The sequence below is a fragment of the Aphanomyces astaci genome (assembly GCF_000520075.1).
Source record: "Aphanomyces astaci strain APO3 unplaced genomic scaffold supercont1.9, whole genome shotgun sequence".
Classification (NCBI taxonomy): domain Eukaryota; phylum Oomycota; class Saprolegniomycetes; order Saprolegniales; family Verrucalvaceae; genus Aphanomyces; species Aphanomyces astaci.
Genome location: NW_009798272.1, coordinates 878,888 through 906,251, shown reverse-complemented (window position 1 = coordinate 906,251; position 27,364 = coordinate 878,888). Strand labels below are relative to the sequence as shown.

At 52.2% G+C, this 27,364-nt stretch overlaps 11 protein-coding genes across 26 annotated transcripts; 6 read left to right on the top strand and 5 right to left on the bottom strand.

Annotated features, from left to right (window-relative positions):
- Nucleotides 1–197: 197 nt before the first annotated feature.
- On the bottom strand, nt 198–1,289 carry H257_05119 (hypothetical protein). Its single transcript, XM_009829878.1, has one exon. It carries the CDS (start codon nt 1,280–1,282, stop codon nt 260–262), a length of 1,023 nt encoding a protein of 340 aa, XP_009828180.1. The 5' UTR covers nt 1,283–1,289; the 3' UTR covers nt 198–259.
- A 286-nt stretch (nt 1,290–1,575) lies between these two features.
- H257_05118 (hypothetical protein) lies at nt 1,576–3,122 on the top strand. Its single transcript, XM_009829877.1, has one exon. It carries the CDS (start codon nt 1,694–1,696, stop codon nt 3,035–3,037), a length of 1,344 nt encoding a protein of 447 aa, XP_009828179.1. The 5' UTR covers nt 1,576–1,693; the 3' UTR covers nt 3,038–3,122.
- A 103-nt stretch (nt 3,123–3,225) lies between these two features.
- On the bottom strand, nt 3,226–3,893 carry H257_05117 (hypothetical protein). The gene has a single exon (XM_009829876.1). It carries the CDS (start codon nt 3,844–3,846, stop codon nt 3,334–3,336), a length of 513 nt encoding a protein of 170 aa, XP_009828178.1. The 5' UTR covers nt 3,847–3,893; the 3' UTR covers nt 3,226–3,333.
- A 270-nt stretch (nt 3,894–4,163) lies between these two features.
- On the bottom strand, nt 4,164–8,257 carry H257_05116 (hypothetical protein). The gene is made up of 2 exons (XM_009829875.1): nt 6,585–8,257; nt 4,164–6,521 (listed from the first exon to the last, which is right to left on the bottom strand). Exons 1-2 carry the CDS (start codon nt 8,229–8,231, stop codon nt 4,302–4,304), a joined length of 3,867 nt encoding a protein of 1,288 aa, XP_009828177.1. The 5' UTR covers nt 8,232–8,257; the 3' UTR covers nt 4,164–4,301.
- Nucleotides 8,258–8,839: 582 nt separating this feature from the next.
- Nucleotides 8,840–10,342, bottom strand: H257_05115 (hypothetical protein; the record flags this gene model as incomplete). The annotated part of the gene is made up of 3 exons (XM_009829874.1): nt 8,840–9,211; nt 9,261–9,378; nt 9,431–10,342. The coding sequence occupies 3 exons, from the start codon at nt 10,340–10,342 to the stop codon at nt 8,961–8,963; spliced, it is 1,281 nt and encodes a 426-aa protein (XP_009828176.1). The 3' UTR covers nt 8,840–8,960.
- A 78-nt stretch (nt 10,343–10,420) lies between these two features.
- H257_05114 lies at nt 10,421–13,593 on the top strand. 2 transcript variants are annotated; one of them, XM_009829872.1, is made up of 11 exons: nt 10,421–10,484; nt 10,538–10,701; nt 10,750–10,866; nt 10,909–11,133; nt 11,194–11,225; nt 11,281–11,625; nt 11,688–11,883; nt 11,947–12,018; nt 12,079–12,309; nt 12,903–13,088; nt 13,141–13,593. In XM_009829872.1, exons 1-11 carry the CDS (start codon nt 10,439–10,441, stop codon nt 13,540–13,542), a joined length of 2,016 nt encoding a protein of 671 aa, XP_009828174.1. In that variant the 5' UTR covers nt 10,421–10,438; the 3' UTR covers nt 13,543–13,593. The 2 variants fall into 2 exon arrangements, with proteins under 2 accessions (XP_009828174.1, XP_009828175.1); XM_009829873.1 differs by having other exon boundaries at nt 12,903–13,593.
- Nucleotides 13,594–14,543: 950 nt separating this feature from the next.
- On the bottom strand, nt 14,544–15,019 carry H257_05113 (hypothetical protein; the record flags this gene model as incomplete). Its single annotated transcript, XM_009829871.1, has 3 exons — nt 14,544–14,776; nt 14,843–14,858; nt 14,915–15,019. The coding sequence occupies 3 exons, from the start codon at nt 15,017–15,019 to the stop codon at nt 14,544–14,546; spliced, it is 354 nt and encodes a 117-aa protein (XP_009828173.1).
- Nucleotides 15,020–15,147: 128 nt separating this feature from the next.
- H257_05112 (hypothetical protein) lies at nt 15,148–16,111 on the top strand. The gene is made up of 2 exons (XM_009829870.1): nt 15,148–15,855; nt 15,927–16,111. The coding sequence occupies exons 1-2, from the start codon at nt 15,178–15,180 to the stop codon at nt 16,032–16,034; spliced, it is 786 nt and encodes a 261-aa protein (XP_009828172.1). The 5' UTR covers nt 15,148–15,177; the 3' UTR covers nt 16,035–16,111.
- Nucleotides 16,112–16,983: 872 nt separating this feature from the next.
- Nucleotides 16,984–18,959, top strand: H257_05111 (hypothetical protein). Of its 11 annotated transcripts, XM_009829862.1 has the most exons (12): nt 16,984–17,204; nt 17,259–17,266; nt 17,326–17,487; nt 17,542–17,611; nt 17,658–17,787; nt 17,834–17,919; nt 17,965–18,059; nt 18,171–18,275; nt 18,324–18,367; nt 18,419–18,530; nt 18,587–18,644; nt 18,699–18,959. In XM_009829862.1, exons 1-12 carry the CDS (start codon nt 17,020–17,022, stop codon nt 18,889–18,891), a joined length of 1,248 nt encoding a protein of 415 aa, XP_009828164.1. In that variant the 5' UTR covers nt 16,984–17,019; the 3' UTR covers nt 18,892–18,959. The 11 variants fall into 11 exon arrangements, with proteins under 11 accessions (XP_009828164.1, XP_009828162.1, XP_009828168.1 ...); XM_009829860.1 differs by having other exon boundaries at nt 18,587–18,959; XM_009829866.1 differs by having other exon boundaries at nt 18,419–18,644.
- An 80-nt stretch (nt 18,960–19,039) lies between these two features.
- On the top strand, nt 19,040–24,819 carry H257_05110 (hypothetical protein). 4 transcript variants are annotated; one of them, XM_009829856.1, is made up of 14 exons: nt 19,040–19,471; nt 19,518–19,796; nt 19,850–19,979; nt 20,051–20,132; nt 20,245–20,278; nt 20,352–20,628; nt 21,067–21,275; nt 21,337–21,495; nt 21,619–21,787; nt 22,303–22,556; nt 23,163–23,646; nt 23,956–24,244; nt 24,303–24,567; nt 24,624–24,819. In XM_009829856.1, the coding sequence occupies exons 1-14, from the start codon at nt 19,106–19,108 to the stop codon at nt 24,720–24,722; spliced, it is 3,096 nt and encodes a 1,031-aa protein (XP_009828158.1). In that variant the 5' UTR covers nt 19,040–19,105; the 3' UTR covers nt 24,723–24,819. The 4 variants fall into 4 exon arrangements, with proteins under 4 accessions (XP_009828158.1, XP_009828157.1, XP_009828160.1 ...); XM_009829855.1 differs by having other exon boundaries at nt 24,303–24,819; XM_009829858.1 differs by having other exon boundaries at nt 23,956–24,567.
- Nucleotides 24,820–24,844: 25 nt separating this feature from the next.
- Nucleotides 24,845–27,133, top strand: H257_05109. Of its 2 annotated transcripts, XM_009829853.1 has the most exons (8): nt 24,845–25,163; nt 25,212–25,374; nt 25,444–25,577; nt 25,628–25,777; nt 25,918–26,112; nt 26,161–26,295; nt 26,470–26,680; nt 26,857–27,133. In XM_009829853.1, exons 1-8 carry the CDS (start codon nt 24,867–24,869, stop codon nt 27,096–27,098), a joined length of 1,527 nt encoding a protein of 508 aa, XP_009828155.1. In that variant the 5' UTR covers nt 24,845–24,866; the 3' UTR covers nt 27,099–27,133. The 2 variants fall into 2 exon arrangements, with proteins under 2 accessions (XP_009828155.1, XP_009828156.1); XM_009829854.1 differs by lacking the exons at nt 26,470–26,680; nt 26,857–27,133 and having other exon boundaries at nt 26,161–26,448.
- Nucleotides 27,134–27,364: the final 231 nt, after the last annotated feature.

Below are 27,364 nucleotides of genomic sequence, written 5' to 3'. Positions count from 1 at the left end.
AATGGAAAATGGCCATCACAAACATATTCAATATTAGAGATTTTTAATGGCAGTCAACCATTCCCTAGCGAGCGAACTATCCGAAGCCAACTCTGCCACACTCCTGGATTATGTACCTCGAGTTGAATGTGGTCAGCCCACCCGACTAACTACGTTACTCGTTAGTTAGGCCTGTAAAACTATGACATGTGATTCATCAAAAGTCTATCGATCATAAGCAGACTTTCGTCACAATTACTGTATTTGACATCATATTTACTTAGATCTTAATTTCGTCCATGGAGCTCTTGGTCGACACGCCGTCGATGAGCCCTCGCGTCGAGTGGACTTCGTTCTCAATGGTCGTGGCATCGTCTTCGAGGACAGACCTGACTTTGGGCTTCGCGGGGGTACGCTGCTTCGCCCACTTTCTCGCCGTGCGACTGGTGCGTCGGCCAGTCACCACCGCCAACACGAGCGCAATCAGCACCACGCCCAGCAGTCCCACGAGCGCACCCGTGATCGCAATGTACTTGTTGTCCTTCTTGATCACGCTCAGAATCGAGTTGGGATCCGACTGAGACGCCTCCGCGTTGATAAAGTGCAGCGGCTGCGCGTCAAACTTGGCTTTTCCTTCCCGCGTCTGGCAGTACGCGCGGCCGTTGCGAATGGTCAGCCAGTTGACCATTTGGCCCCACTGCTCTTCGTGGCCACACTCGACAAGCTGAAAGTACTTGACCGAGTCCTTGTTTCCGTGGTGCTCCATGTTGAGCACAAAGTTACCAGGCACTTGGTCCTTGCTATCCAACGTGCATGTCACGGTGGCCACGACATGGTACGACTGCGTCGCGACCTTGTTGTACTTGGAGTCCTTGTTCTTGGTCCCAATGAAGTCGGAAGCGTTTTTGAGTTCCACGGACGAGTACTCGATCTTCAACTCGTCGCACACGCTTGGTTCCGTGTACAAGTCGAACGCGAGCTTGGCCGCGTCTCGCAGCGACGTCGGGACCGCGGCGTCGTCCAGTGCGATCCATTCGTCCTGAGCAATATGCTTCGCTTGCGATTTGTCGAGCACGGCGGTGACGGCTGTGGTCGGTGCAACGGTGCCTTCAACTTGGGCCACCACGTCGTCGTCCTCCATGTCTTCCGGACAGAGATCAAACTTGCAATTGTTGTCCGGGTTCGGATACACCTTTGTCACACCGTTGAGGCAAGTGTGCACTAGCTTCTTGCACTTCATGCCGTCCACAGAAGGAGATGCCATCGCCAAGAGCGCGACCACGGCCACCGTTGCCCACTTCATTTTGCTTTCGAAAGTGTACGGCATGACTCTCCTCGTCGCCTCTGATTGGCTAGGTTTTATACCTCATGTCGTCACTGAACCACATGTTGTTTACCACATGTTTTAAACTAAGGATTTATCTTATTCTCTGTATTTTCAAGTATTAAACGCAAAATAGAACCAGTTTTAAACTATTACAAACGACGCAAAGCCTTACAATTTGGCAACAAATAAAATGTCGGCATAAATGTATTTAGACAGTGCTAGTATCCGGATAAGTCACGTTTGCATTAATTGAAAGTGTATGTGATGTACCCGTATATACTATTTGGAAGGTTATTCGACCTACCAGATGGTGAGGAACTTCCCAGAGCGATTTGACAAGCGCAGCGCACACTATCCTCTCGAGCTCCGACGACAGCTCTCCACGACATGCACTTGTCCAAGGTCCTGAGTGCCCTCGCGGGATCCATGCTTCTCTTAATGGACGAGTCTTCCTCGACAGCACATGCGTCGCCCCTCATGGGGATGAAGAAGCTCAAATGCAAGAAGCTCGTGTACGTGTGTGAGGACGGCTTCACCAAAGTGTATCCGAATCCGTTCAACGGATGTGAGTTTGACTTGTGTCCTGAGGACATGGTGACCGACGAAGATGACAGGGGCGAGGAGGACGTGGATGGTGACGTTGATGATGACGATGACGACGAAGGATCATCCGAGGACGACGAGGTCAACGATCCAGTCGTGTGCAAGAAAGTCGTGCACACGTGCGCCGACGGCCGAACCAAAGTCCATCCGAATCCGTTGAACGATTGCGACTTCGATCCCTGCCCCGAAGACGTTGCCGCCGAGGACGATCGCGACGACATCACGATTGAAGACCTCATCGACGAGGACGCCACCACCACCGTCGCGCCCCCCGTCACAACATCCACACAACATCACGCCGAATCCGACATTGACGACGACGACGACAACCGAGACCCAGACAAGCCGCACACAACCACCGTCGTCCACCCCCCAACTTCCTCTACGACCACCGCCGCGCCGAAAGCAGTGGTGTGGACGTCCATCGATGCGTCGAAAGCTCCCGCGGCCGTGCAAGACGCTGTCCAACTCGCGTTTGCCCTGTACAACTCCACGTCAATCTGCGACAAGTTGATCTTGTACTACGACTCGATCGAAGCACACAACGAGACCACATCCCTACCAAAGCAGCATCACTTGAAGAAGGACAAAAAAGTACATAGCACCTTTCACGTGGTGGTAAACGTCGACTGCTACCTTCTCGGGGTCAAGGAAGTCGGCGGCAAGTTCATTTTGAACTTGGAGCAACACGGTGTGAACGAAGCGCAGCCGTACCAGCTGACCGACTGCGCGCACTTGGAAACGTGGAGTGAATTGAGCAACTGGCTCGCCGTGCGCAACAACGTCGGGTACTGCGAAACCCCTCGGCAAAAGAAACGCTTCGACCTGCAGCCCCTGCGATACGTGCACTACCAAGCCAAGACGCTGACCTTGTTGGACACGGTGGTGCGCAACAAAAACTACCTGGCGATTGTGGCGGCCGTCGCCGGAGCTACCGCGGCACTTCTCTTGCTCGTGACGGTGGTGCTGCTGCGTCGGCGATACTGTGGCTACCGCAAACTCAAAATGGACGGCGGGGACGAATCCCCCGACGGTACCCTGGGGGACGAAGACGCAGGCGTCAAACTTACCCCCCCAACCAAACGGCAACCTCCTGCCAAGGCTGCTACTGCCAGTACCTTTTTGTAAAGCAAACTATTATTGACAACCTACATATTAAGCACACAAGAGGGCTCACATGTACATGTACATACTTGGAAGTTGTACATATTCACGATCATGTGTTGGGCTAGCAACGATATCGACTAACTACCAGTAGACGTGCAGGTACATAAATATACTTGGTACCGTTATGTACCAATTGCTCATTACAATCCTGTCAAGATGGTACTGGGAGTAATTACACGTATAGGTTCAATATCAATTGACTTGGATATTCAGGCAACTAGAAAGCGATATATAGCGGTAACAATGGGTTGATAGAATTAAACGAGCGATGTGGCCATGGCGAGTATCATCACGGTCGACAAGAGCGCAAAGCCCGCCGCGCCGTTCTTCGTGGGCTTGACTTCGTCCTTTTTGGCCGACTTGGCCAAGTTTGTCACTGCGCTCGTCGTCGCAGGGGTGCTCGGCTTGGGCGCCGGGTTATTCTTGTTCGCTGACTTCACCCTTGGCTTCTTTGTGGTCTTTGGCTTCTTGGCCCTTGGCTTCTTTGTGGTTTTTGGCTTCTTGGCCCTTGGCTTCTTGGTGGTTTTGGGCTTCTTGGTGGTCTTGGGCTTCTTGGTGGTCTTGGGCTTCTTGGTGGGTTTGGGCTTCTTAGTGGTCGTTGCAGCCTTCATCGCGACTTGCGCGGCTAAATGGCGTTCAAATGCTGCGACTTGGCTACCGGCGTCGGCGTGGCTGTCGCCGCGGAGGGACACACCGGCAGAGGTTACTGGCGCATTTGAGAGCAGACAGACGGCAACGGCCAACGCGGCGGTGATGAACGAAGTCTTCATGGTCGAAATTGGACAATCACCGTCATGCTGAAGATGGTGTTGATGCGATGGACGACGGTCGACCTTACAAAGTGCAATTAGAGCCATTTCATTGGCTGAATGATTCGCCCGCAGGAATTTGATTGGTTTAAAAGGTTGCTCAAAATACAAATCGGAAGGTTTCATTGGCTAGTGTATGCAATTGACAACCTAACGACACAGCCACGAAAACATATCCAATCCAAAATGTGACGATTTCCGACGCACATTGTCGTGAGTTGGATCTCATGTTGGAAGCCTTGGAAAAAGCAATATTTACGGAATCCTTTGCTCAAGAATTGGATGGAAGGCTATTTTTACCGCTTATACTCACAGGTCCTCGACCTTGTTCACACTAATTAAGCTCTATCGCCAGCATCAACCCGCGGCGGTACATGTACTATTCGTCGTTCCATTGCATCGAGTCTACTACGTATTTAGTTGATGCCCACTTGGCGTTGGACCAAATTGACGTATTTGCCCTTTGGGATGGCCATGAGTTCGTCGTGGGTGCCTTGTTCGACGATCTTCCCGTCGGCGGTCACGGCAATGATGTCTGCGTTACGAATCGTGGACAACCGATGGGCCACAATGATGGTCGTGCGGCGTTTAAGCTGCAGCAGCGCGTCCAAACTGGCTTGCACGATGCGCTCGCTCTCGTTGTCGAGGGCACTTGTGGCCTCGTCCAGGAGCAGCACCGCCGGATCCCTTAGAATCGCCCGCGCAATCGCAATGCGCTGCTTCTGCCCCCCCGACACTTGAATGCCTCGATCCCCCACTTGGGTATTGTAGTTGTCTGGGAACTGCATGATAAAATCGTGGGCGTTGGCCTTCTTGGCTGCGTCCTGGACGTCAGCTAGCGTCGACCCCGCCTTGCCAGACGCAATGTTGTCGGCAATGGTGCCTGCAAATAGCACAGGTTCTTGGCCAACGAGAGAGATGTGTTGGCGCAGCCATTGCAGGTTTAGTGTGCGAATGTCCACACCGTCTAGCAGCACTTGGCCTTCGAGGGGGTCGTAAAAGCGCTCCAAGAGGGCGATTGCGGTACTTTTCCCGCACCCGCTGGCCCCCACAAGGGCGACTGTGGCCCCACTGGGCACCTTGAGCGAATACCCGTTGTAAATGAACGCATGGGGGCGACTGGGGTAGGCAAACTTGAGCTGGACAAACTCGAGCTCCCCGCGAACGCTTGGCAGGGTATCGCCGGTCGAGTTGGCGCAGTCGATGGGGGGAACGCGGTCGATCGTGTCAAAGAGCCGGGACGCTGCCTCCTTGGCCTTGACGCTGTCCGACATGTTTTGAGCTGCAAGGCCCACGCCGAATGTACTCAGCATGATCGACATGAGCACGAGGAACATGCCTTTAAAGTCGACGAGGTTGTTCACGATGAGCCACCCGCCAAACCAAAACAAAAACGCGATCGCAAAAAACATCACGCCCTGGCTCACCCCAAACCCCGTGCCCCCCGCCAGCCCCGTCTTGACATCCTTGGACGCCGACAGGTCCAAATGTCCGACGTACTGATTGTGCACTTGCGACTCGAGCGTGAACGACGCGACGGTACGGATCGAATTGATCGCTTCCGAGAGGAGCGCGCCCGCCTTGACGTCGCCGTCGTTGAGCTTCTTGTTGTGCCCCGACATCATTTGCATCTGCACGTACGACGCCGCGCCCAAGATGGGAAACACACCAATCATGGCCAGGGTCATCTGCCAACTGTAGTAAAACCCGATTGAAAACGCCACTGAGAGTGTCGCGAGGTTGACGAACCCTCGGTTCATCGTCTCGGACGTCATGGCCTGAATGATCGCAGAGTCTGTGGCCAGCATCGTCGTGAGCGCGCCAGACGACTGCTTGTCGAACCAGCCGACGTCCTGGTGCAGCATGGACTGATACCCCATTTCCCGCAACCGCCTCGTGAGTCTCTCGGAGGCGACAGTGAATCCATAGTACTGGATCGACACGGCGACCGCAAACGTGATCCCTAGCCCCACAAATGCGAGTGACCACTTGATGGCTTCGGCCTTCATGCCGTCTGCCGTGAGCGAGTAGTTGAAGAACAGCACTGTGACGTTGGTGAGTAGAAGCCCCCACACAGGGAACACGGCGCCATTGATGAGAGCACCCACGGACCCGAGCACGATGTACCACACCTCGGGGGCGTTGAGTTTCCAAATGCGACTTAAAGGGACTGTTTTCACATCTCCGCCTGCCACGTCACCAGATGCTGAAGCGACCACGACCGCATCCCCACCTCCAGAGGCACCGTCAACGGGTTTCTTGGCTGGTGCAGACACTGCCCCCTTTTCGTCGTCAAACGATTGAACGGTTTCAATCTTAGTGGGGCTGGATGGGGCAGGGCGCTGCTGAGCTTCGACGAGAGCCTTGTACTGGCTATTAGGTCGACTCATGAGGTCGCCGTGGCTGCCTTCCTCCACCACGCTGCCCCCGCTCAACACGACAATGCGATCAGCATCTCGAATCGTAGACAGTCGATGGGCAATGATGATGGTCGTGCGCTTCCGAGACGCCAGCAGCGCATCCAGCGACGCTTGCACAATGCGCTCACTCTCCGTGTCCAGCGCACTCGTGGCTTCATCCAGAAGCAGCACCGCCGGGTTCTTGATAATCGCTCGGGCAATCGCAATGCGTTGTTTCTATCACAACAATCCTTATACTACGAAAAATTGGTTTCCACTGTAGTCCAGTATATGACGTACCTGCCCGCCAGACAGTTGCACCCCGCGCTCCCCCACTTGCGTGTCAAAGCCTTGCGGAAACCCCGAGATAAAGTCGTAGGCGTTGGCTTGCTTGGCAGCCGCATACACGTCTTCCAATGACGCATCTGGCTTGCCGTATCGGATGTTGTCGGCAATCGAGCACGAAAACAGCGACGGCTCTTGGCCGACGAGTCCGACTTGGGCCCGAAGCCACTTGACATTGAGCATCTTGAGGTCGTGTCCGTCTAGCTTCACCACGCCTTCCAGCGGGTCGTAGTAACGTTCTAACAGCGACACGATCGTCGACTTGCCGCTGCCGCTGGGGCCGACAAGAGCGACTTTTTCCCCGGCTTTGATGTGCAGCGAGTACCCTTTGCACACTTGGACTTCAGGGCGTGCGGGGTAGTGAAACCCAATGCGATCCAGTTGAATGTCGCCTTCCACGGACGGCAACGTGCTGCCGTGTGCTGACGTGGCATCCACCAGCGACGGTCGCTCGATCATGTCAAACACGATCGCCGCCGCCGCTCGGGCGGAAAACACCGCTTGGATACTTGGTCCGGCTTGGCCCAGCGCCATGGCACTCATGATGATGGTAAAGAACACCGTGAGGACGCGGCCTCCGTCGTAGCAGCTCTCGGTGCACTTGGGCAATGTTAGCTGATCGGTCGCGACTTGCACAGCGCCGTACCACATCCCAAACGCATACGTCATGAAGATCATACCGAACATGGATCCCGTGCCGATACCAACCGCCAACCCCTTCTTGATGCCTGCTTTTTCGGTTGCGACGAGCGCCGTCTTGTACTTGTCAGCAAACGTAGCCATCGAGTTGAACATTTGCACCGTGCGGATGTTGGACAGCGACTCTTCGGCCACGCCCCCCGCCGCGCCGTACGCCGTCACAGACGCCTGGACCGCCGTGGAGAGCGTCTTGACCATGAGGAAGGCCGTTAATGCAATCAAAGGCGTGAAACCCAAGAGCGCGAGCGCGAGTTTCCAACCCTTGACCACGCCGATGGTGATGCCGCCAACCCCCATCGCGATGAAGTTGATGCCATCGCCGACCTTGCGGCCGATGCCATCCTGGATGATGAGTGTCGTGTCCGCGACTTTGGTCGCCAACTCCATGGGGTTGTTCACGTCAAACCAGCCAATTTCCTGCCGCAAAATCGCTTGGATGTACTCTTGTTTGATGCGCTTCCCCTGGCGACTGGCGGTGATCGACCAGCACGCCACCTGGCCAAACCCACACACCATGACCCCGAGCCCCACCCACACAAACTTGAGCGCGATCTCGTTGATGCCTTTGGACATTTGCGCGTTGAGGACGTCAAGTTCTGCCTGTGTTAACACAAGATTGCTCGGGGGCGGGTTGAACGAGTTCAGTATGTTGCCAAACAGCAAAATCTGCAGCGGTTGGGAGAACCCTGCGCCCGCCGCACAGATCGATCCGAGCAGGATGAGCCACGCGTCGGTCGCGTCGGCGTACTGAAACAGCTTGGAAAGTGGAGCCAACTTCTTCGGTGGCTCGTCTTTGGGCGTAGGCTTGCCGACACCTGGGGTATTTACGCCCTGGTACGCCGTGTCGCTGTCCACAGGGATGCTCAGGGTTCCGCCATGCGACTCCGCAACTTCGGCAGCCATGTTGGTGTCTCGTCTGGACAACTAAATGAACAATGTGCTCACACATCGTCCTCGTATGTGGATATATCCTTTGGCATTCGAAATGGTGGCACTTTATTGGCTTGTCATTATCCTTCTTCTTGTGAAATTCGAAAATTTGCGAATACAAATTCCAAGTGTACCGACCGTTTCATGAGAAACAGTTACTAAATCCTGTGTTTGCACCTTGTGGCGTGGCAATAATCAACTAGTACCTCAGAGAATGGTACTTACTACATTGGTAAGTAGTTTCTAGTATGTACTGATTGCATACAGGACTATGTATTGAGTACTGACCACCTCGTGCAACAAGACTCTTTATTATACAAGGGTTTGTACGGTACAATACATACTAGTAGTGTCTAATCCAACAAGTTGCATTGGCAAGCAGGTCGGAATCTTATGCCTGGACGGTGCAGCGTTCTTCAGCTCCTGCGTTTAAATGGGTTTTCAACAAATACTAGTAACTAGTTATGTTGCTCTTGAATTTCACAAGAATTGGTGCCACTGGAAGTATGACGCGAAAAGAATTACCAATCGGACATCTCAATCCATTCGCGAATGCTGCGATGAATCAAAACCCAAGTAACCCCACAAAGATACATGTATCATGTTCCCCTGTTGTTGCAAGGGTTCATGGTTTGACATCCTCCCATCGACGACGATACTACGTCACGATATACATCCATAGCACGACGAAGGTTACTACTACTACATCCTCCACTCTGTGGCATCCCATGCTCGTATCCGAGGAACGGCCAGTGACGCCAAGCCTGAATCCCTTTCTCCACAGCCAACGATGGCTTTCGCATGGAGATACTTGACCACTTCGACATGTCCCGCTTGAGCGGCAGCCTGAATAGCCTGGGCACTGTGGCCTTCGGTGCGAAACGTCAGCAAAAACTTGACGACCTCCAGATGGCCATTTCTTGCAGCGTCGTCGACGGCCGCCGCGGTACATCCTGATGACAAATCAACAACGAAAACACGAACAAGAACGATCGAGGTTACCTTCGTGGCGGTGGTCATGGAGGAAGCGAACGACATTGAAGTAGCCATTCTTGGCTGCGAGATTCATGGCGTGCATCGAGCAGCCTTCCCGTCGATGCGAATGAAGAAACTCAACTACCTACGTACAGGAAATGAATGGCCATTGGACATATTGTACGACCCAAGCTAACCTCCAAATGTCCACCTTCGGCCGCGCCGTCCATGGCTCGATGGGTGCATCCTTCAATGGCGTGGGCATGCAAGTACTTGACGATTGCCAAATGTCCCTTGGCCGCGGCTTTATCGATGGTCCCGGCCATCCCACCTTCGTTCCGATGCTGCAACAAATACTGGACGACTTCTAGATGGCCATACGTGGCTGCCTGGTCCACTGCCCACGCGGTGCATCCCTCTGTACGATGTTGGTGGAGAAATTGGACGACCTCGAGGTGGCCGTGGGCTGCGGCTTCGTCCATAGCCAAGGTCGTACAACCCTCCGACCGATGCGCATGTAGAAACGCCACCACGTCCAAATGGCCATTGGCCGCTGCCCGGTCCATTGCCAACGCCCGGCACCCTTCGCTTCGATGATCATTCAAAAACTGGACGACAGAGAGATGACCGCGCTCGGCGGCGGACTCCATGGCACGTCGGGAGCAGCCTTCTGTGCGGTGAAAATGCAGAAACTTAACAACGGCCAAATGTCCGTGTTGTGCGGCAAGGTCCAACGCGTGCATGGTGCATATCGGCAGTCCCGAGGCATGAAGGAACTCCAGGACGGGCAGATGGCCGTACATGGCCGCAAAGTCCATGAGTTTCCAGTGTTCTGATATCGTCTGGGTGATGTCTTCGATGCGGCATCGCATCAACACTTGAAGGAGCTGTATGTCGCCGGTTTGGACGAGGTCAAGCGCAACTAGCCGTCGATGTCGAACGATGCCAAAGCTCGGCTCGATGAAGACAGATCTGTGGAGGAAGTGATGGTTGCGTAGGAACGTCGACCTGAGGCATTCGAAGATGCCGCATTGGTACTGCGTGATCTGGACGAGTAAGTTCTCGTCCCGCAGAACTGAGAAGGCAGAACCGCCAGCAAGCCAACACATCGCCTTGTCAAAAATGGTGCACAGTTTTTTATCCGGCGAATATTCCGGATATGACACCAATCGTAGCATAATTGGACCAAACAAACCGCGCGCGCGATGGACACCTTGACGGCAGGAAAGCACCGCGGCAAGAACATTGCAGGTTCGCCGCTTTCTCGCGTCAATGCATGTGATCTCATGGACCTATCTTGGTAGATGTGGTCAAGGAGCAGGTACACGGCACCTCTGTAGGTAAGGAGGGCACGATCGCATGGATCGAACTGCTGTTGCGCGAACTGCGCCATCACGTTGCTGTGCCGGTCGACAGCAGTGAGTGGAGCGAAGACACGCTGGGCACGTTGTTGTCCGCTGCTGGAATGGTATATTAGCCCATGTTCATGCAGGCAGCATGACTGAATCGGCCTTAGACCGTGCGATACGTGACGGAAGCGCCAACGTTCGTCGCGTACCTCCCCGAGTTCGAATCAATCTTTCTCCATGTGCTTGGCATTCCAAATTGGACCAAACCGTTCCTGGGACTCAAGGTATCGCCGTGTTCGTTGCGTCAAGTGTCATGGGACTTGTAGATGGTGGCGTTGCGCGGGTGCACGCGGCTCTTGGAGAGCTTTGGCGAAGTTGTCCAACGAGATGCCGATGTCTTGGCTTGGATCTCCTCGTCCGTTGACGTGATGCTGTCGTCGTCGGACGATCCGACCGCCGCCACGTGCATTCAATTGCTGCTGCGACCGACTTGCGAACACTTGAACGTGATCGTGCAAGTCCATCCTCGGTCCATCCCGTCGTTGCTTGCGGTGAACAAGCAATCTCACTCCTCATGTATCGACCGTTGGTGATGTCGTATATGTACTTAGATTGTGCCGCGGTACTTGTACCTGTACACGACGTACGTCCTCCATGTTTCCTTGCATTCTCCCACCGTGCACAACGACCCCCCATAGGAAATTGTGTACGCACTCGTCAAACCAGTGCAAACACGACATCCTCGAACTGGCATCCTTTGTGTCTGTCCTGCTTGACACGGCCTTGCCTCCGCTCCCTTCCGCCCGCTCCCTGCTCGCGCAACGCTCTGCGACATCGACACCCTCATTCTCGCCACCACACAAACGTCAACTTGCCGTGCATGTCATGTCTGGCGACGACTGGCGTCGTTTCCAGTCGTCTCCAGACGCCATGACGTCCATGCTGTCGGTCCTGCCGTCGTTGTACGCTGTAGCGACGCTAGATGCTGCTGCTGCGTCGTCATCAGCTTGTTTTGCAGCGTTCTTTCAACACACAAACTCCATGTAAGTTGGTGTCTTTTGGGTGTTTTCGTCATTGAAAAACGTATCTGAGACACTGTTTATAGGCTCTCGCAAGCATTGGCCACAACGTCGCCGCCGCGCACGATGGACTCGCTCGAGCATGTGTCTATGACTATCGAGTCATTGCGGGACCTCCTCTTGCGCCGCTATCAAGTCCATGCACCCCAACCACTAGCAGACACTGAACTTTCCTTGAAAGCAGTCGTGCCAGTTCTGCAACACGTGTTTACCTATCTCAGTGTACGTACATACCATAGATCGTCGTGGAAAGATGTATCACGACGATCCTTTGAACGTTCATAGGACACGGCCAAGGATCGAAGTCTTCGCGGCATCAAAGCAACTCTCCACGACATCCGCGACACGGCCATCGAGGTATATATATATATATTCTACTCGTAATAATAGAGTGCGATAGTAATGAGATGTTCCTAGTGTCTGGTGGTGCTCGTGCACGTGTTGGGCCATTCATTCTGGGACGTCGAGTTGGAATTCGACTTTTTGCATGCAGTCGTGGTGAAAATAGCCGACCCGCTCGTGTTTGGCGACTTTTTATTCGCATTGCGACCTACAGACGCCGACGAAACCGATCGGTACGCGTCCAAAGTGGCTGAAGTTGTGGCCATCTTTGTCAAAGGGCTGCGCCAAGCCCACCGCTACTCCAAGGTAACGTCAGAATACAATGCGACGACCTATGTTTGGTGCCTATCGTGTCAATTGTCTATTCGTTTATCTAGTTTTCAATGTAGAGATATTGTGCTTTCTCGAGTGAAATGTCGTGTTGTGGCGTGGTTTCTCGTTGGAATTTAAATCGATTTGATTGGCTACTTCAGAAGAGCTCAAAATTATTAGCCAATCAAAACCTACTCAATGAAATTCAACAACCAATCAGATCGATTGTGGATCGGTTTGGTCGGCGCGATTCGATTGCACCCCCTCCCCAAATTTGTACTATCAAATCGACAATAGATATATGTGTTCGTTATATGCAAAATGTGGACTTGATATGTGCTAATCTATCGATCGAATCTTTGTACTGATATGAATTTTGTATGTAAAAACGTGTGAGTCCTGTGGTGATTGGTATCACACTAATTGAAGTCACACACGAATTTGACGTTGATCATGGTTTCCTGTAATCGGATTGGCTCAACTCTTCTGCCGATGATACTTCTGTGCATTTTATTTGGTCGTGTCGATTCATTTTATTTCCATGTCACTCCAGTATAGAATGGCTATTCATATGACTTATGGTGTAGACTCTAGCCCTTCGCATGGTGGACGGTGTCGCACATGTAGCCCTGGGAGCGGGGGTCTATCTCCACCCGCACTTGGCCGTGTTGGCCGACACGTTATTGGACATGCAGGCTATGAATTCGTCGTCCAGCGTCCGGAACGCATCGACGCGGGCCCTTACGCGGCTCTACTGCCTGGCGCCGTTCGCGGTACTCTTTTCGTTGCGTAGAAAGTTGTTCACACACACACGGGGGTCTATAGGAAGAGGCCGCCGCCGCCGCCTACTTTAACCTGGTGACGGAGGGCGTCCTGGCCATGCGAGAGCCTGCATTGGAGTCGCTGAGTGCGTTGCTGCACGACAAAACTGCGACGGTGGCGGCCGCCATGGACTGGCTGCCGTCGGCGTTTTGGCTCGAGTGGCTCGCGTCGTGTTCGGAAATGTTTGCGGCCATCCCAATCTTTGAAGAAGACGTGCCGGTGCTGACGTACCAGCTCGGAATTTGCCACGCCTGGCTCACCGCCCTTCGACCCGACGACGTTCTGACCCAAGGAATGCTGAACAACACGTTCCGACCTGCAGTGCAAACCCTGCGTGACACGGCTCACGCCGACGGCCTTGTGGGTATTGTTGATGCGGCAGACTCGCTCTTGGCATTGCTCTAGGATTTTTCCACTAGCAAAACACGAGATCTATAGATTGATGTTTCAGAGTACGGTATGGGCAACCTACGTACGTACTGTACGTATGGCTAGACTCGTTCAACCTGTTGGTTATCGTTTCCGTCTTCTACTGTTCAGACGTCGCAAATTCGATATGGATGCTGTACATAGACTAATAATACCTGGAAACATGCTGGATAAGCTCATCGTCGTGTGTGCAAAGGGCAAACAGTACGCTTTTGGGGGATCAACATATATATACGACGATGGAAATGTCATTTATTGTGGATTTTCTTCAAATTTCCCAATTTTGCATGGTTCGTTCACAATCGAGCACAAATAGAGCCGAGACATCTGATTGGCCATTATCCACTTCGCCCCTTCCAGTAGAAACTCGAAAATGGATTGTAGCCAATCAGCGACAAGCAATTTCGGATAGACCAATGGGAGAGATTGGTGCTCGATTCGCTCGGTGAGATTCGATACCCGATATGACAATTCTTTGGCTAACTTACACTAACTAGGTATTTCACCAGGCCAGCGAGCCCGCACTATAACGACGACGATATACAAATATTTAATTGTACAGTACAAGTGAAATCAAACATCATGTTGAGGTGTGGTGAAAGGCTGAACAGCAAATATGATCCGTGGATTATTCAATGAACTGCGCCAACCGACTGGAGCCACCGTCCATAGAGTACTTTGGATTCCTACTCCTTGTGTTGCAGGCATCGAAGGGCACACCGTCGATATGACAGAGTGGACACGATGATCGATCTTGATCCAACCTCTCTGCCTTACATTCTCGGTCAAACATATGCCAGTACCCCGGGTGACTGCATGTCGTCGCAGCATTCGCCGGCTACGGCAACACGAACGACCTGAACTCGAGTGCTTTGTCCACCGTATGTAGACTCGACATCGGACACAATATCGCTGGAAGCGTCGATCTAAGCGAGTACTATAACGTCTACACAACCAAATACATATTGGTGATGTTGTCAACTGGTGTACTTTGACGGTATGTACCCGAACTGGAGCAACGTCGACATCTTGGCGGATTGGAAGCATGCCATCCACGAATGACTGTCGACGATCGACCGGGCACTGAGAGACAACGCCTTGATGGACGCACACACCCGCCGCTGTTGTCGATGTGACAGCCGTGCCATCCAGTCAGACATGAGCCCAACCCAGGCCTTGATGCCGAGACTAGCAAGACGGATCACCAGGCCTAAAGCAGAATCACGTTTTAATCGCAAACGATTAAGCACCCAGAACAAAATAAAGCTATCGGTACCTTTGGCCACGTTGGTCTGCGTGGTTGGTTGGGTGTTGGATGGATTTGTATGCGGGATTCCATGGCACGCACTTGGACGATGCGACAAGCGATACGCGCGGAAGCTTTGGTCAAGAGCGAAGATGCAGGCGGCTCCAAGGAGACAGATATCGAAGTCTGGCAGATAATGAGCTTCATTTCGACAACGTTATGTACACCATTTTAGCAGTAAGTTCAGGTTATTTCCGGTATATTTCGACTGCCCTCACTTTTTTTACTTTTGGTAAGTTGCTCCTTTCAAATATCCGGTTCCTTGGATTATCCGGATAATCTCAACTGCGCACATCGACGTGATCATGGAGTCGACAGTGGACGCGGATGCGGCTCTGAACGAGATCATTCGGAGTCACTTGATCGACAACTCCATGGACGCCCTCGCCCGTCAGATTCGTCGCGTGTATGCGAAGCTGAGAGAGAAGGAGAAGGCGTACCTGGCACTTCAAGGGATCGGAGGTGAAAGCGACACTTCCAACCTCGACGCCAAGATGGCAGCCACACGTGCTCGATGGGCTCCAACGCTGCGAGACTTGCTGGAGAAGAGTTGCTTGGAGCTGCACAAGCAACGCATCGAGTTGAATGCATGCATTGACATTATCGAGAAGGAACAGAAGCAAGGTCGGCTGAAAGATCGTGAAAACAAGCGACACAGTCTCGTTGAACCACAAAGCACGACCGTGACGCTTGAAGTGGGGTCGCAGGTTGCCGCGCGTGTTGCCCGCGGCCACGAGTTGTGGATTTTGGCGTCCGTTGTCAAGGCCGATGAGCGCATGGTCGAAGTAGAAGACGAAGACTCGGGGGACGAAGACACAGAGGGGAAGCGCCACCATGTTGTCCCTCGCGACTGGTTAGTGCCTCTACCTCGGGAAGACCAAATCGACGAATGGTTCAACTTCCGTGTCAATGAACGCGTCATGGCGATGTACCCCAGCACCACGAGCTTCTACCCTGCCGTGGTCATCGTGCCTAACCCCCCGGTACGAGGAAGACTCCATTCGTCTTCCCCACTTGACTATGTGAATATGTTGCTCATATTTTTTGGTTCCAGGGCTCGCTATATGTAATTCTACGGTTCGACGACGATGCAGATGAAATTGGGACCATTTCCGAGTACAAGGTCCCGTTCAGGTTTGTCATGCCCTTGAAGAAGACGTGATATATGTATGTGCACAGTGCACTGCTAACAACGTAGTGCACTGTTAACAACACGAAAAAGCACACACATGTCTCTGTTTATGTTTGTGGGGTCGCCTTCGCAAGGGGTGGCTCTATGGCTGTGGTCATGCGGAGCTTCGTGGAAACTTGAACAAACAGCTCGAATATTATTGTGAATTTTCTTCATACTGGTATGGTGCATTATTCCATCTAAAAACAAATATATACTCCTTCCTAATCTTTGGCCAATTCGGATAACCACGTTTTATAGTTTAACGTTGTGTTAAATTTGTATACGGATACGTTAAACCCTTAAAACTCAGATTTACAACGTTAAACGTCCGGATACTTAGTACGGATACAACTGTTTTGGAAATATTGTCCCAGCCCATATATTATTGAGTCCTATCGGTTACAAGTCTATTTCATTGTCATTTCTTTATTAATTCCCATGATCTGATGCACAAAATCTCTCCTCTTATCCTATTCTATCGATTCCATCCCTTTTATACTTAAATATTAAACTGCGGCAACGAAATAATACGCCCCGCGTGAGGTGTGAAATGTATGAGGTTTTTAGATGGAGTGGGCTACTTTTTCCCAATTCTGCCCCGTTCTCGCTGCGACATTTACCAAATAATCCGCAGAAGGACATGGATAATAGAGAAATAATGTAACCAATCAGAGAAATGAAATTTAAGATCGACCAATCAATGGTCGCAGCGAGGTTCGGTGCGAGGAAAGTTCGATTGGGCGGATCTACAATATTAAAGTTCAAATCACATTTGAAGTATACTTTAAACAAGGTAAAACCTGAGACAATTTAGATAATGAATATAAGACGTGGGCGAAAATAGTATATAAAGTTCACCTTTCCAATATAAATGCCAAGATTAAATTTAAATTTGTTAGCATGACATGGCCCCAATGTAGTCGTCCTTTGAATGCTGCAATCTTTCCATTGTTCGGATTTTTGCAACTACGGGATGATGGCGAGCGAAGACTTGTCGGCGAACAACAAACCGGCGGCGATGGCGGCAGGTCCGGAAGTTGATCTCTTTGAGAAGAAGACGCCTTCGACAACCATCCGATGGATCTCGGATGGGGAGGTGTCCCTGTGCAAGTCGTGCGGATTGCTCTTCGACTGGGTTCGTCGCAAGCACCATTGCAGGTAGCATTCGGCCATTACCGCATACTAGTACTCCTCTCACATTCCTCTGGGTAGATATTGCGGTAGAAGCATATGCATGCATCGACTAGCTTCAGATGCGTGCATCCTAACAAGGGTGTAGGGCAATTGTTTTGCGATGATTGCACTCGACATCGCAGCATGATCCGCGAGGACAAGATCCTGACGTCCCCGAACAAGAAGTACTTGTCTGTGAACGCATTCAACCCCCAGCGCGTGTGTGAGCCTTGCCACCACATCCTGCTGCCGGACCAGGCCATCTTGCGTACGTTCCGCGCCGCTCCCGACACCACAGATCATCTTACGTCGGCTTGCGTAGGGGAAACTGCCAGCAATGCGGTACAGCCCAACTCCATCAATGAAGCGGGATCCAAGCGATTCCTCAACAGGTGCATCGTCATCCTCACCTCCTTCATCCTCACCACCTCTTTGAAGCCCATATTCGTTCACGTTGCGCGAAGAAGTGCGCAAAGCTGCATACAGCATCAAGAACTTTATGCTGGATGGCGTGATCAAAGACCAATCGATTCCACTCCCGCTCCTGACCAATGCCCAAGGCATCGCTGTACGTCACCAATGTCGTCACCAATGATGTCGTCACCGAGTTGTAGTTTCTCACTGTGCTCAAAGTCGGCTTTGTGGTCACGGGTCGTCTTGGCACGGGTCTGGTGCTCTCGAAGCTTCCCGATGGCTCCTGGTACTTCAACCTCTGCCATGTTCACGTCATGATGGCATCTCACAGGTCGGCGCCGTCTGCGATTGCCACGGCCGGCATCGGATGGGGCGCGCAAATTGGCGGCGAAGTCACAGACTTTGTCATCATTCTCAACACCCGAGGTACGTACATTTGGCTCACGTTGGTACCACGCGCCCTTCCTTCTAGCATGGACACGTCGTTATGACATACCATCCATCTGGATCTCAAATGACGTGATCACACGTCGGTAGGCGCCGTCGACACATTTTGCGCCCAAGGTCAAGTGAATCTGGGGGCGGAACTGGGGGTTGCCGCGGGTCCAGTGGGCCGAGTGGCGGCGGGCGCGGTGGAAGCCGGTCAGATGAACATGTCGTACATCTCCAATGGAAACGTGTTATTTGTAGGCCCTGGCGGTGTCGCTCCTTGCTATTCGTACTCTCATTCGAAGGCAAGTTGGATGTAGCACCCTCGATATTGTGACCTGACGTGGGTGTGGTAGGGTCTGTTTATTGGCATTTCGCTGGAAGGGTCGGTGGTTATGGCCCGTCCAGACGTGAATCGCGAGTTTTACGGCAAGGACATCACTGCCGCCGAGCTGCTCGGTGGTCGAGGTATGATGGGAACGTAGTCATGATGTTGTAGAGCCATGAGTGATCATGGCGACTAGAACGACCTCCCGTGGCAGCGCAGCCCTTATATGATGCGTTGGAAGCCGTCGCGACGAGGTATACGCCTCTGCTTTCCCGACTTACGTTGCATCTCATGCTGGGACGCTGTAGTCCGGCGAATGGACTGAATCGGCTGGCGGCAGTGTCGGCCGCGCGCTACTCCATGTCGCATTCCATGTCCATGCCGTCGTCATCGTCGTCGTCTACCTCGTCACGAGGTTTGACGGCGGCGTCCATGAGCAGCAGCGTGGTCTTGCCGCGCCCAACCACCACCCCTCGCTCGTCGCCATCTGTCGCCCTTTAACGTTACAGAATGTGTGTCGATTTTCACTGTAACCGTCAATTAATAGAATGAACGTCTTCTTAAGTGCGGGCAGAATGCATGTCATTTTGAAACGCTTGCGTTTAGAAAAGCCTGAATGTGGGTCGATTTGTGTAACGGGCATCGATACTTCGAACAATTGACCCACCGCGACAACTTTTTCCGTTCGACGACGGCATCCTTCTTGTCCTTGGACATGGCGAGCCCCGCGGAAGGTCTGCACCTGATGGTGCCCAAGCACATCCTCCAGAACGTTGTCGAAGGCACCAAGTCGCTTCTAAGCGAGAAACGACTGCTGCAGCAACGCCTCGACGAAGCCGGTGGACGCATCTTTGCGCTGGAGCGGCAACTCGCAGATCAGCAGATGCGCACGGAGGTGGCCATGCAATCCGCGGCGAAGACACCTGCGTCGAACGCGTCGCACAAGTTCAAAAACTTGACGCTGCAAGTCATGAAAACCAAGCGCAGCGTGGGCGACGGCCGCGACGGCGCGCTGTCGCCAACGTCCGACCACATGCGAAAAGACGAAGAGATTTACAAACTGCGCGGGAAAACCAACGAGGTACGTGTCGTCGCATCTCCATAATATACCACACTCGTAATGGTAGCTGGAAACCCTCATCGCCGCCACGCGCGCCATCACCCACCAAACCGCGCACCGCGAAGTCGTGTCATCAACGCTGAATGCCGCGAGGAACCTCGTGTCGGCGCGCATGTACTCGCTGGCGCTGACGAACGAAGGCAACAGCTCCATGCTCCTGTACTCGATGGGGGTGCTGAGTCTCGCCGCGGCCGGGGAGGATCGGCACGTAAACAAGTACGGTGGGTTTCAGGACGAAGGCTCGATGGGCGTGGACAACACGACCACGTTTGGCCACGTTATCATGGTACACACATATCTCCATAGTGCAATTCATACAATGACGTGGCAACACCACAGACGGGCACCGTGTTTGACGCGTTGCAAGCGACGGCCACGGGCATGTTCGAGTCGCAAATGGACGACTTTGACTTTGTTCCGCACTCGGTGCTGTGCATGCCCATCCGCAACGCCCACGGCACGATACTAGGTACGTACGTACGATTTGATGGAAACCCCCGAAACCCCAACGCACTGTGTCTCATGAAATGAATGGTCCAGGGGCGCTGCAAGTCGTGACCCAGCGACAACACTCCGACGAGTACATGCAAAACCAAGTGTTTACGTCTCTGGACAAAGATCGGTTCGTACAACCCACATCTACTACCAACTGAACTCACGAGCTCCCGTCCATCCATATATCATCTACCTCTGAACGACACTTGTTTCTAAGCTGTACACGTTATATCCACCAGGTTGGAGCATTTGTGCGTCGTGTCGGGGTCGGCGGTACGAACTGCGATATGAGCCGCCTCTCGTGTCGACTACGTAGAAGGATGGACATTTGATGGGTGTGATGTAGATTTGGAACCTGCGGCTGTCCAAGGAGCGGCAGACCGCGCAAACGCGCATCGAGATCCTTCTCCGCCTCAACCGGAGCATCGCCGTCGAAAGCAACTCGGCCGCAGTCCTCGAGAAGATCATGGACGTGTCCTACGAACTGCTTCGCTGCGAGCGCGTGAGCTTGTTTGTCAAGATCCAGGGCGAGAGCGATCTGTTTGTCGCCCACGCCAACGACGCCACCCGCGGGCAGTACATTTCTATTGACAAGGGCATAGCCGGTCTTGTGGCTCGTACAGGTGCAATATAGATATACATTATGGACGTGACATACCTTGCACTTTGTCACATATTACTCCGGAGTAAACACATTTCTACTGGTATACTGTACAGTACTATGCATGTTGTGATGTCAGCAGCCACCTGTGATGATATCTGGTTGCGTGAGTGTGAAGCCACGAGTCGAGGGTACCTTGGGAACTACGCTCGAGTCGAAGGGTTGTTTGTCTGTGGGTTTAAAGTCGAGTCGAGTTAGGGGATGTATATAAATAATATGTGATGACGTTCGCCTAATATGTGATGCCGTTCGATCTGCACTCTGCATTGAAACACAACACCATGTGTCCACTGTATGTATGCCTAACGCATTGAAAAAATCTGTTGTATTTGCACTCTGACACATGACGTCGTCTTGTTTACGTGATCAACTCCAACGGACATGTCACCCTGTGTCGCAGGCCAAGTTGTAACCACAAACAACGTGGACGAGCATCCGTGCTTTGACCGGGAACTGGACGAACGCACGGGCAACTCGACCAAGAAACTGCTGTGCGTACCCGTCAAGGACCCCGACGGCACGATCCTCGCGGTCGTCCAGGCCGTGAACAAGGTCGACAAGTCCGACTTTTCCATCGAAGACACACTCTTCCTCAACTATATTGCCGAGGTCCTACTGTACCGATTGGCTGCTTGGGTGTGCAATTGGTTACGTTATCTTTATATTATAGGCGGCTGGCATTTCGCTGCACAAGTCGTACCTGCACAATGAAGTGATTATCGCCAAGCGCCTCACGGACGTGCGGCTCAAACTGTCGGACTATGTACTCAACCACAACGACATCCACAGCCTCACAGACTTGATCATGGTGCACGGCAAAGCTATCATGGTCGGTCTCCGTCTATATATATATATATATTTATACTACTTACTATATATATATATATATATATAGTACTACTAGTACGAATCATCAGCGTTTGATTGGAAAAGTGTGGAACGTGTCGCTTAGGACTGCGATCGGTTTGGGTTTTTACTTGTGGACCATCTCAAGAACGAGCTCTGGATCACGTCTAACAACGGCAACTTGGGCGAACAAGTCACGCTGCGCCAGCCCATCTACAAAGGCATCAGCGGCCTCGTCGCGACCACCGGCGAGACTGTGTGCACCCGCGACGCTTGTATGTTGTATATATATATCTGCTGAAAAAGTTAGATTTATTATTGTATGGCTCTATGTGTGAATGCATTACTGCTTATAGGAGTTGGGGTATACATAAATAGAGATATATATTAGTTGTCTCTGCTTTACGTCTAGGTTTTTCAGGGTGTATTGTCGATTTGATACAAATTTGGGGAGGGGGTGCAATCGAATCGCGCCGACCAAACCGATACACAATCGATCTGATTGGTTGAATTTGATTGAGAAAGTTTTGATTGGCTAATATTTTTGAGCTCATCTGAGGTAGCCAATCAAATCGATTTCAATTCCAACGAGAAACCACGCCACAACACGACATTTCACTCGAAAGCACAATACTTCGAAGTTGGTTATGCTTTGCCCTTGTGTGTATTACTCAAACTACAACGTGTGGTTGGTGGGTTGATGCAAACGATGATTTCTGTGAAGGGGGGGGAATCTCTACTTGGGATATGAACATGAGTGTTCATGGGGGGGGGGTTGGGTGATATTTAGACACGCACTCGCTGTTCGACCCAACGCACGACAACATCACGGGGTACCGCACCACGAGCGTGCTGTGCATGCCCGTGTTTGAAGAGCACGTGCCCACCAAGCCCAAGGTCGTGGCCGTCGCCATGTGCATCAATAAACTCCAAGGGTCCCAAGTGATTGCCTTCAACAGCCAGGACAAACTCACCATGGCCCGGTTCTGCAAAGAGATGCAGCACGCGCTCGGCCAAATGTCGTTGGAAGTGTGCTACTTCAAGGTATCTCTGTCATGTATATATATATATATAATATATATATATGTATCTAGTCTCGGATGTTCAGTCCACGTGTTATACACATCTATATCATAACGTTCACATTGTTGGAGGATTGATCTTGTATCTGATTCTGGGTGGTGGACCATACTGTATTTCTCCACAGGAATCAGAAATAGAGAGGATCTACATGTCTGATTCCAAATGTGATATATTTCGGATTCCTGCTGAGATCCCCCCTCTTCCATGTCTCCGTCGGCATCTACTTGCATGGTCGAACGGATCGAGTATCGTATGTACTAGTATCTGATTCTTTTGGTTTGAACCCCGTCTACATATCACATTGTGTTTCTGATTCCTCCTGAGAACCCTCCATGTCTCTGTATACAAACTAGTATCTGATTCCGCAGGCAGAGTTTTACATATGTACCTACATCGTATGCATGCGAGTGTGTGTCCTACATCTGATTCTCTTGAACCCCGTCTACAAATACCTAAAATGCTACATATTTCTGATTCTTTCCGAGACCCGCCCCACCCCTCCATGTCGTCGTCGGCATCCCCCCTAGTCCCCGATCGCAACTGATCGATTCTTTGTACACGACTTAGGTCGTGAGTGACCGCAACCTGTCGGGGTCGTCGGAAGTGACGGAAGCGGGGGTGATTTCGTCGCTGCTTCAAAAGCACAGCCGCAACACGTCGGGCATCATGACTGCCAACCTCACTCAACTGGACGGCGGCGGTGACCATCGTGTGGCGGACGACGTGTTTGCCCACGACGTCAAACTGACGCAGCGCCCTGAGCTGGACTCGTGGGATCTCGACATCTTGTCGTTTTCGTTCACAGAGGTGATCCAGAGCGTGCAGACGCTGTTCCGCGCGTACGGATTTATCGACACGTACGAGATTTCCCCCGACAAGATGCAGAGCTTCGTCGCGTCCGTGGCGCAGCACTACCGCGCCAACTCGTACCACAACTTTTACCATGCGTTTCAAGTGCTGCACTCGGCGCATATTCAGCTCAAAGTGCACATGCGCAAGTTGCTCACGGGACTCGACATCTTTGCGCTTATGATCGCCGCGCTTTGCCACGGTACGTTGATGCACATGCCGTCGGGGCAACCAACATTGGTTGATGGAACGAAGGGTGACACGAGATATATGTGTTTGGATATGTCAAGTACATACATGTAAATGTGTCGAACGACTGCAACTCAACTTCGTAATAAGTACTACTAGTACTACGTAGTACTAGTATAGTAGTAGTAGTTACTAGTAGTCTTTTATCGTGGTGCCTCGAAATGTGAAAATCTGCCAGATGGCCTTGTGTTTTGAAGGAGTTAGTGCCATGAATGATGCGATACTGTGTGCGACAGAGTACATGCTGACTTGACGGGTGTAGACGTGGATCACCCAGGCAACAACAACGACTTTGAAGTCAAGTGCGTGAGCTCCATCGCGCTGACGCACAACGACGACGCCGTGTTGGAACGCCATCATTGCCGCGTGACATTCCTCATTTTGAACACGCCGTCCACCAACATCTTGGAAAAGGTCGCGCCCGACGCGTTTCGGTCCATTCGCCGGACGATCATCCGATGCATCATGGCCACGGACATGGCGAACCACTTCACGCAGTGCAAAGCGTTGGAGAACATGTCGCGGCACCAGCTGCAAGATGCCGTGAATCGGTGGGGAGTGGTGGTTCGAATAGGATGACGAGTGTATCCTGATGCGTGTTGCTGGCAGGATGGTCGTGATGGAGCTGATTGTGCACGCATCCGACTTGAGCGCCCAAGCGCTGCCGTACAAACTCGCGTTCAAGTGGGGCGACCGCGCCCTCGACGAGTTCCAGAACCAAGCGAGGGAGGAAGCTGACATGAATCTCCCCGTGGCGCCGTTCATGGAGAACCTCGAGTCCAAGGGAGCGCGGCTGAGTGTGCAGTCCAACTTCATCTGCTACGTGTTGCAGCCGCTGTGGACGTCGTACGGCCTGCTGGTCCCACAAATGCGGGTACGTCGTGTGCTCGAGTCAGTCACCTGGAGCAACCTTCGGCGGTGTCCTTGTAGTTCTACACCGAATCGCTCAACAACAACCTGGAACATTACCGCGCAGACTTTGGCGAGTTCACCCGCGCGCAGGCCGCCCATCACCACAGCTCCACGTAGTTACGATCGCTGCTGCACCTTCTATGCTTGATCCATGGCAGTTCGAACCTAATTAAAGATGAGAAAATGCCTAAATTGAATAAAATTCGGATATTTCCTTTTTTTAAATCAGATGCCATCAAGCTGGCATACCGTTTGAAGGACATGCTTTCGACGCCGAGGTCCTGGTCGTGTCTTCTTCCGCTAACGTTAGCATTGGTGGTCTTTCCTCATGTCCCAGTGGTTACTGGCACTGAACTCCCCACTCCACCGCTGCCGAGCTCGGAATGCCGCGTCATTGTCGAAGCAAGTTCTGCCGCCATGCGATTCTTCGTCATGTCGCCGCACGCAGACGACAGCAACGACGTGGCGATGTCCGACCCCTTGCCGCCTCTGACGCAAGCCTTGCACACCATGGCCCCGGCGGTTGCATATGCTCTTATGAAGGATACCTTGCATGAGGTAGATCATCTTCGTGCTCCTTCCGTAGCATGATCGTGTGTCACGTAGCTTTCCCGGCAACACATCAACGCAAAGGTTCGACCGGGGTGCCCTCTTCACATCGTCGGCACGTCCGGCATGCGAGAACTTCCCGAAGCGCGGCAATCCGACATCTACGACGCCATCTACGCATCGTACCAAGCCGACGAATCCGTCGACAAACTCCCCCTAGGTACTCGTCGTCCTTCTACCCTGCATCAAGAGTTAAAAGCATCGCTCATATTTCATGTATTCATATTAGATCGATACAACCTCCGCACCCTTCCAGAGGATGAAGAAAGCTACCTGTTGACCGTGGCCGCCAACTTTTTGGACAAGCGTATCGGGAAGGACATGGAGCCGTCAGCCCTACAGCTCTACGGCATCGTGGATCTCGTGCGTGAGAAACTTCTAGAGCTAGTTGGTCACACATAGTTGCTCCATAGGATCCATCCAGCGTCCGCTTGGTCATGGACGTCGAGCAGCGGTGGCGCCACAACGTCCGCAAGAAGGCATATCGCCCAACCCCGTTGACACAGTCCGAGTTTCTCGTCCACACGTTTGCCAACACTGGCACAACAGCCATTCGTCACCAAGTTCGTACACCCACATCATACAACCTTTTGGGCACTGATAAAATGAACGGCACTGTGCCCTTTTTATAACGAATGTTTGTTTCTGTGGTGGAATGTATGTGTTTATTTAGTAGTACTACATGCGGTGATGAATGTCATAGGTTGATGAAACGTTAAGTGCCCTCAATCGCACAGACAACCCGTGCATGTTTGTCGACGGCTTCACAACTGCGGACGACAGCGCACCGAAGCCCGACGGCGGCGACGGACGTGAATGCATGGCCCTGATTCAGTCCATCGTGGACACCGCCAACTCAAATTGCACCAATAACATGCATTGCGTGTTGCTGTCTCATGTATGAGTGATGTTCGATGACGTGGCAAGCTCACGTTGCAGGATGTAGGCGCAACCACGACCATCGGGACCGTTTTATGCACTGAACGAACTGTACCAAGCAGCGTCGTTTGCACACAGCACGTTGAGCTCGTCGTCTGTTCGATTTGACTTTCCCACGCCATCGCGTTACGAAATGGAGCAGGTTCGTCCCATGTGAAAACAACGATCCCAAGGGGGCACTAAAGGGATGAAATGTCGATAACTCAACGATGGCTGTGGTTGGTGGCCCAGCACAACGCATTGCTTTCACTTTGATTTTTATGTACCCAGAATGACGTTTGAGAAGTGCATGAAGTCTCCAACATTGACCGTCTAGGCTGCAACCGCGCTGTGCGCCCTTCCGTATAAAGTCGTGACCAAATCGAACGAGAACTCTGCCCAACCACCAGCAACTGTCTCCGCCACGACTTCTCCTTCTGAACAACTACGTTGGAAATGCTTGGATCTGTGCTACAGCGCGGTCCTCCTCAAGCAATTGGGCTTGACCGACGACGAGCGCCGGGTTCTCTTTGTCGAGTCCGTCCACGGTACGCCCCCCATCACCCTGCATTTGGACACAACTCACACACACACTATATATATATAGTGTGTGTGTGAGTTGTGGCAGCAATGGCTTTAGATATTGCCACAATGCCCTATATATATATATATATATATATAGGGCATTGGTTACATGTGACGTGGTTTTTGAATAATTCTTTAGGTCGACCCGTGCATTGGGTATTGGGGGCTCATCTAAAGATGGAGGCGGAACGACGGGCAGTATACGACGCAGCACTAGGCGAGTACTTGTCTAGCCAGGTCGAGCTGGGACTGCCCGTGGGGTACCACTTGGCTTTGCTGGTGCTGGCGTTTGCAGTGCTGGCGCTATATCAGATGGTGCATCGAGCTAGTGGTCGGGGCGGCACCCACGCCATGGAGTTTGTGCACGACGCTACCCAGTGAAACATTTCCTATAAATAAAGCATACAAGGACAGACGTGGTTGGTTGCAGGTCCTACAGTAGCTAGTTAGTTGTCCTGGTAGGTGTTAGTCTACTCCTGTACGTAGTTAATCAGTTAGAATAGCATTTGGCAGTAGTCAGGCTCCAGCACGTAGAGCACTCTGCTACCTTCGTACCATATGACAGCGGGAATCGTTAGTAGTGTCACCCTATATCGTAGCCTCACTACAGTACTGGCCCATCATAGCGTACTTATCGTGAAATCTGA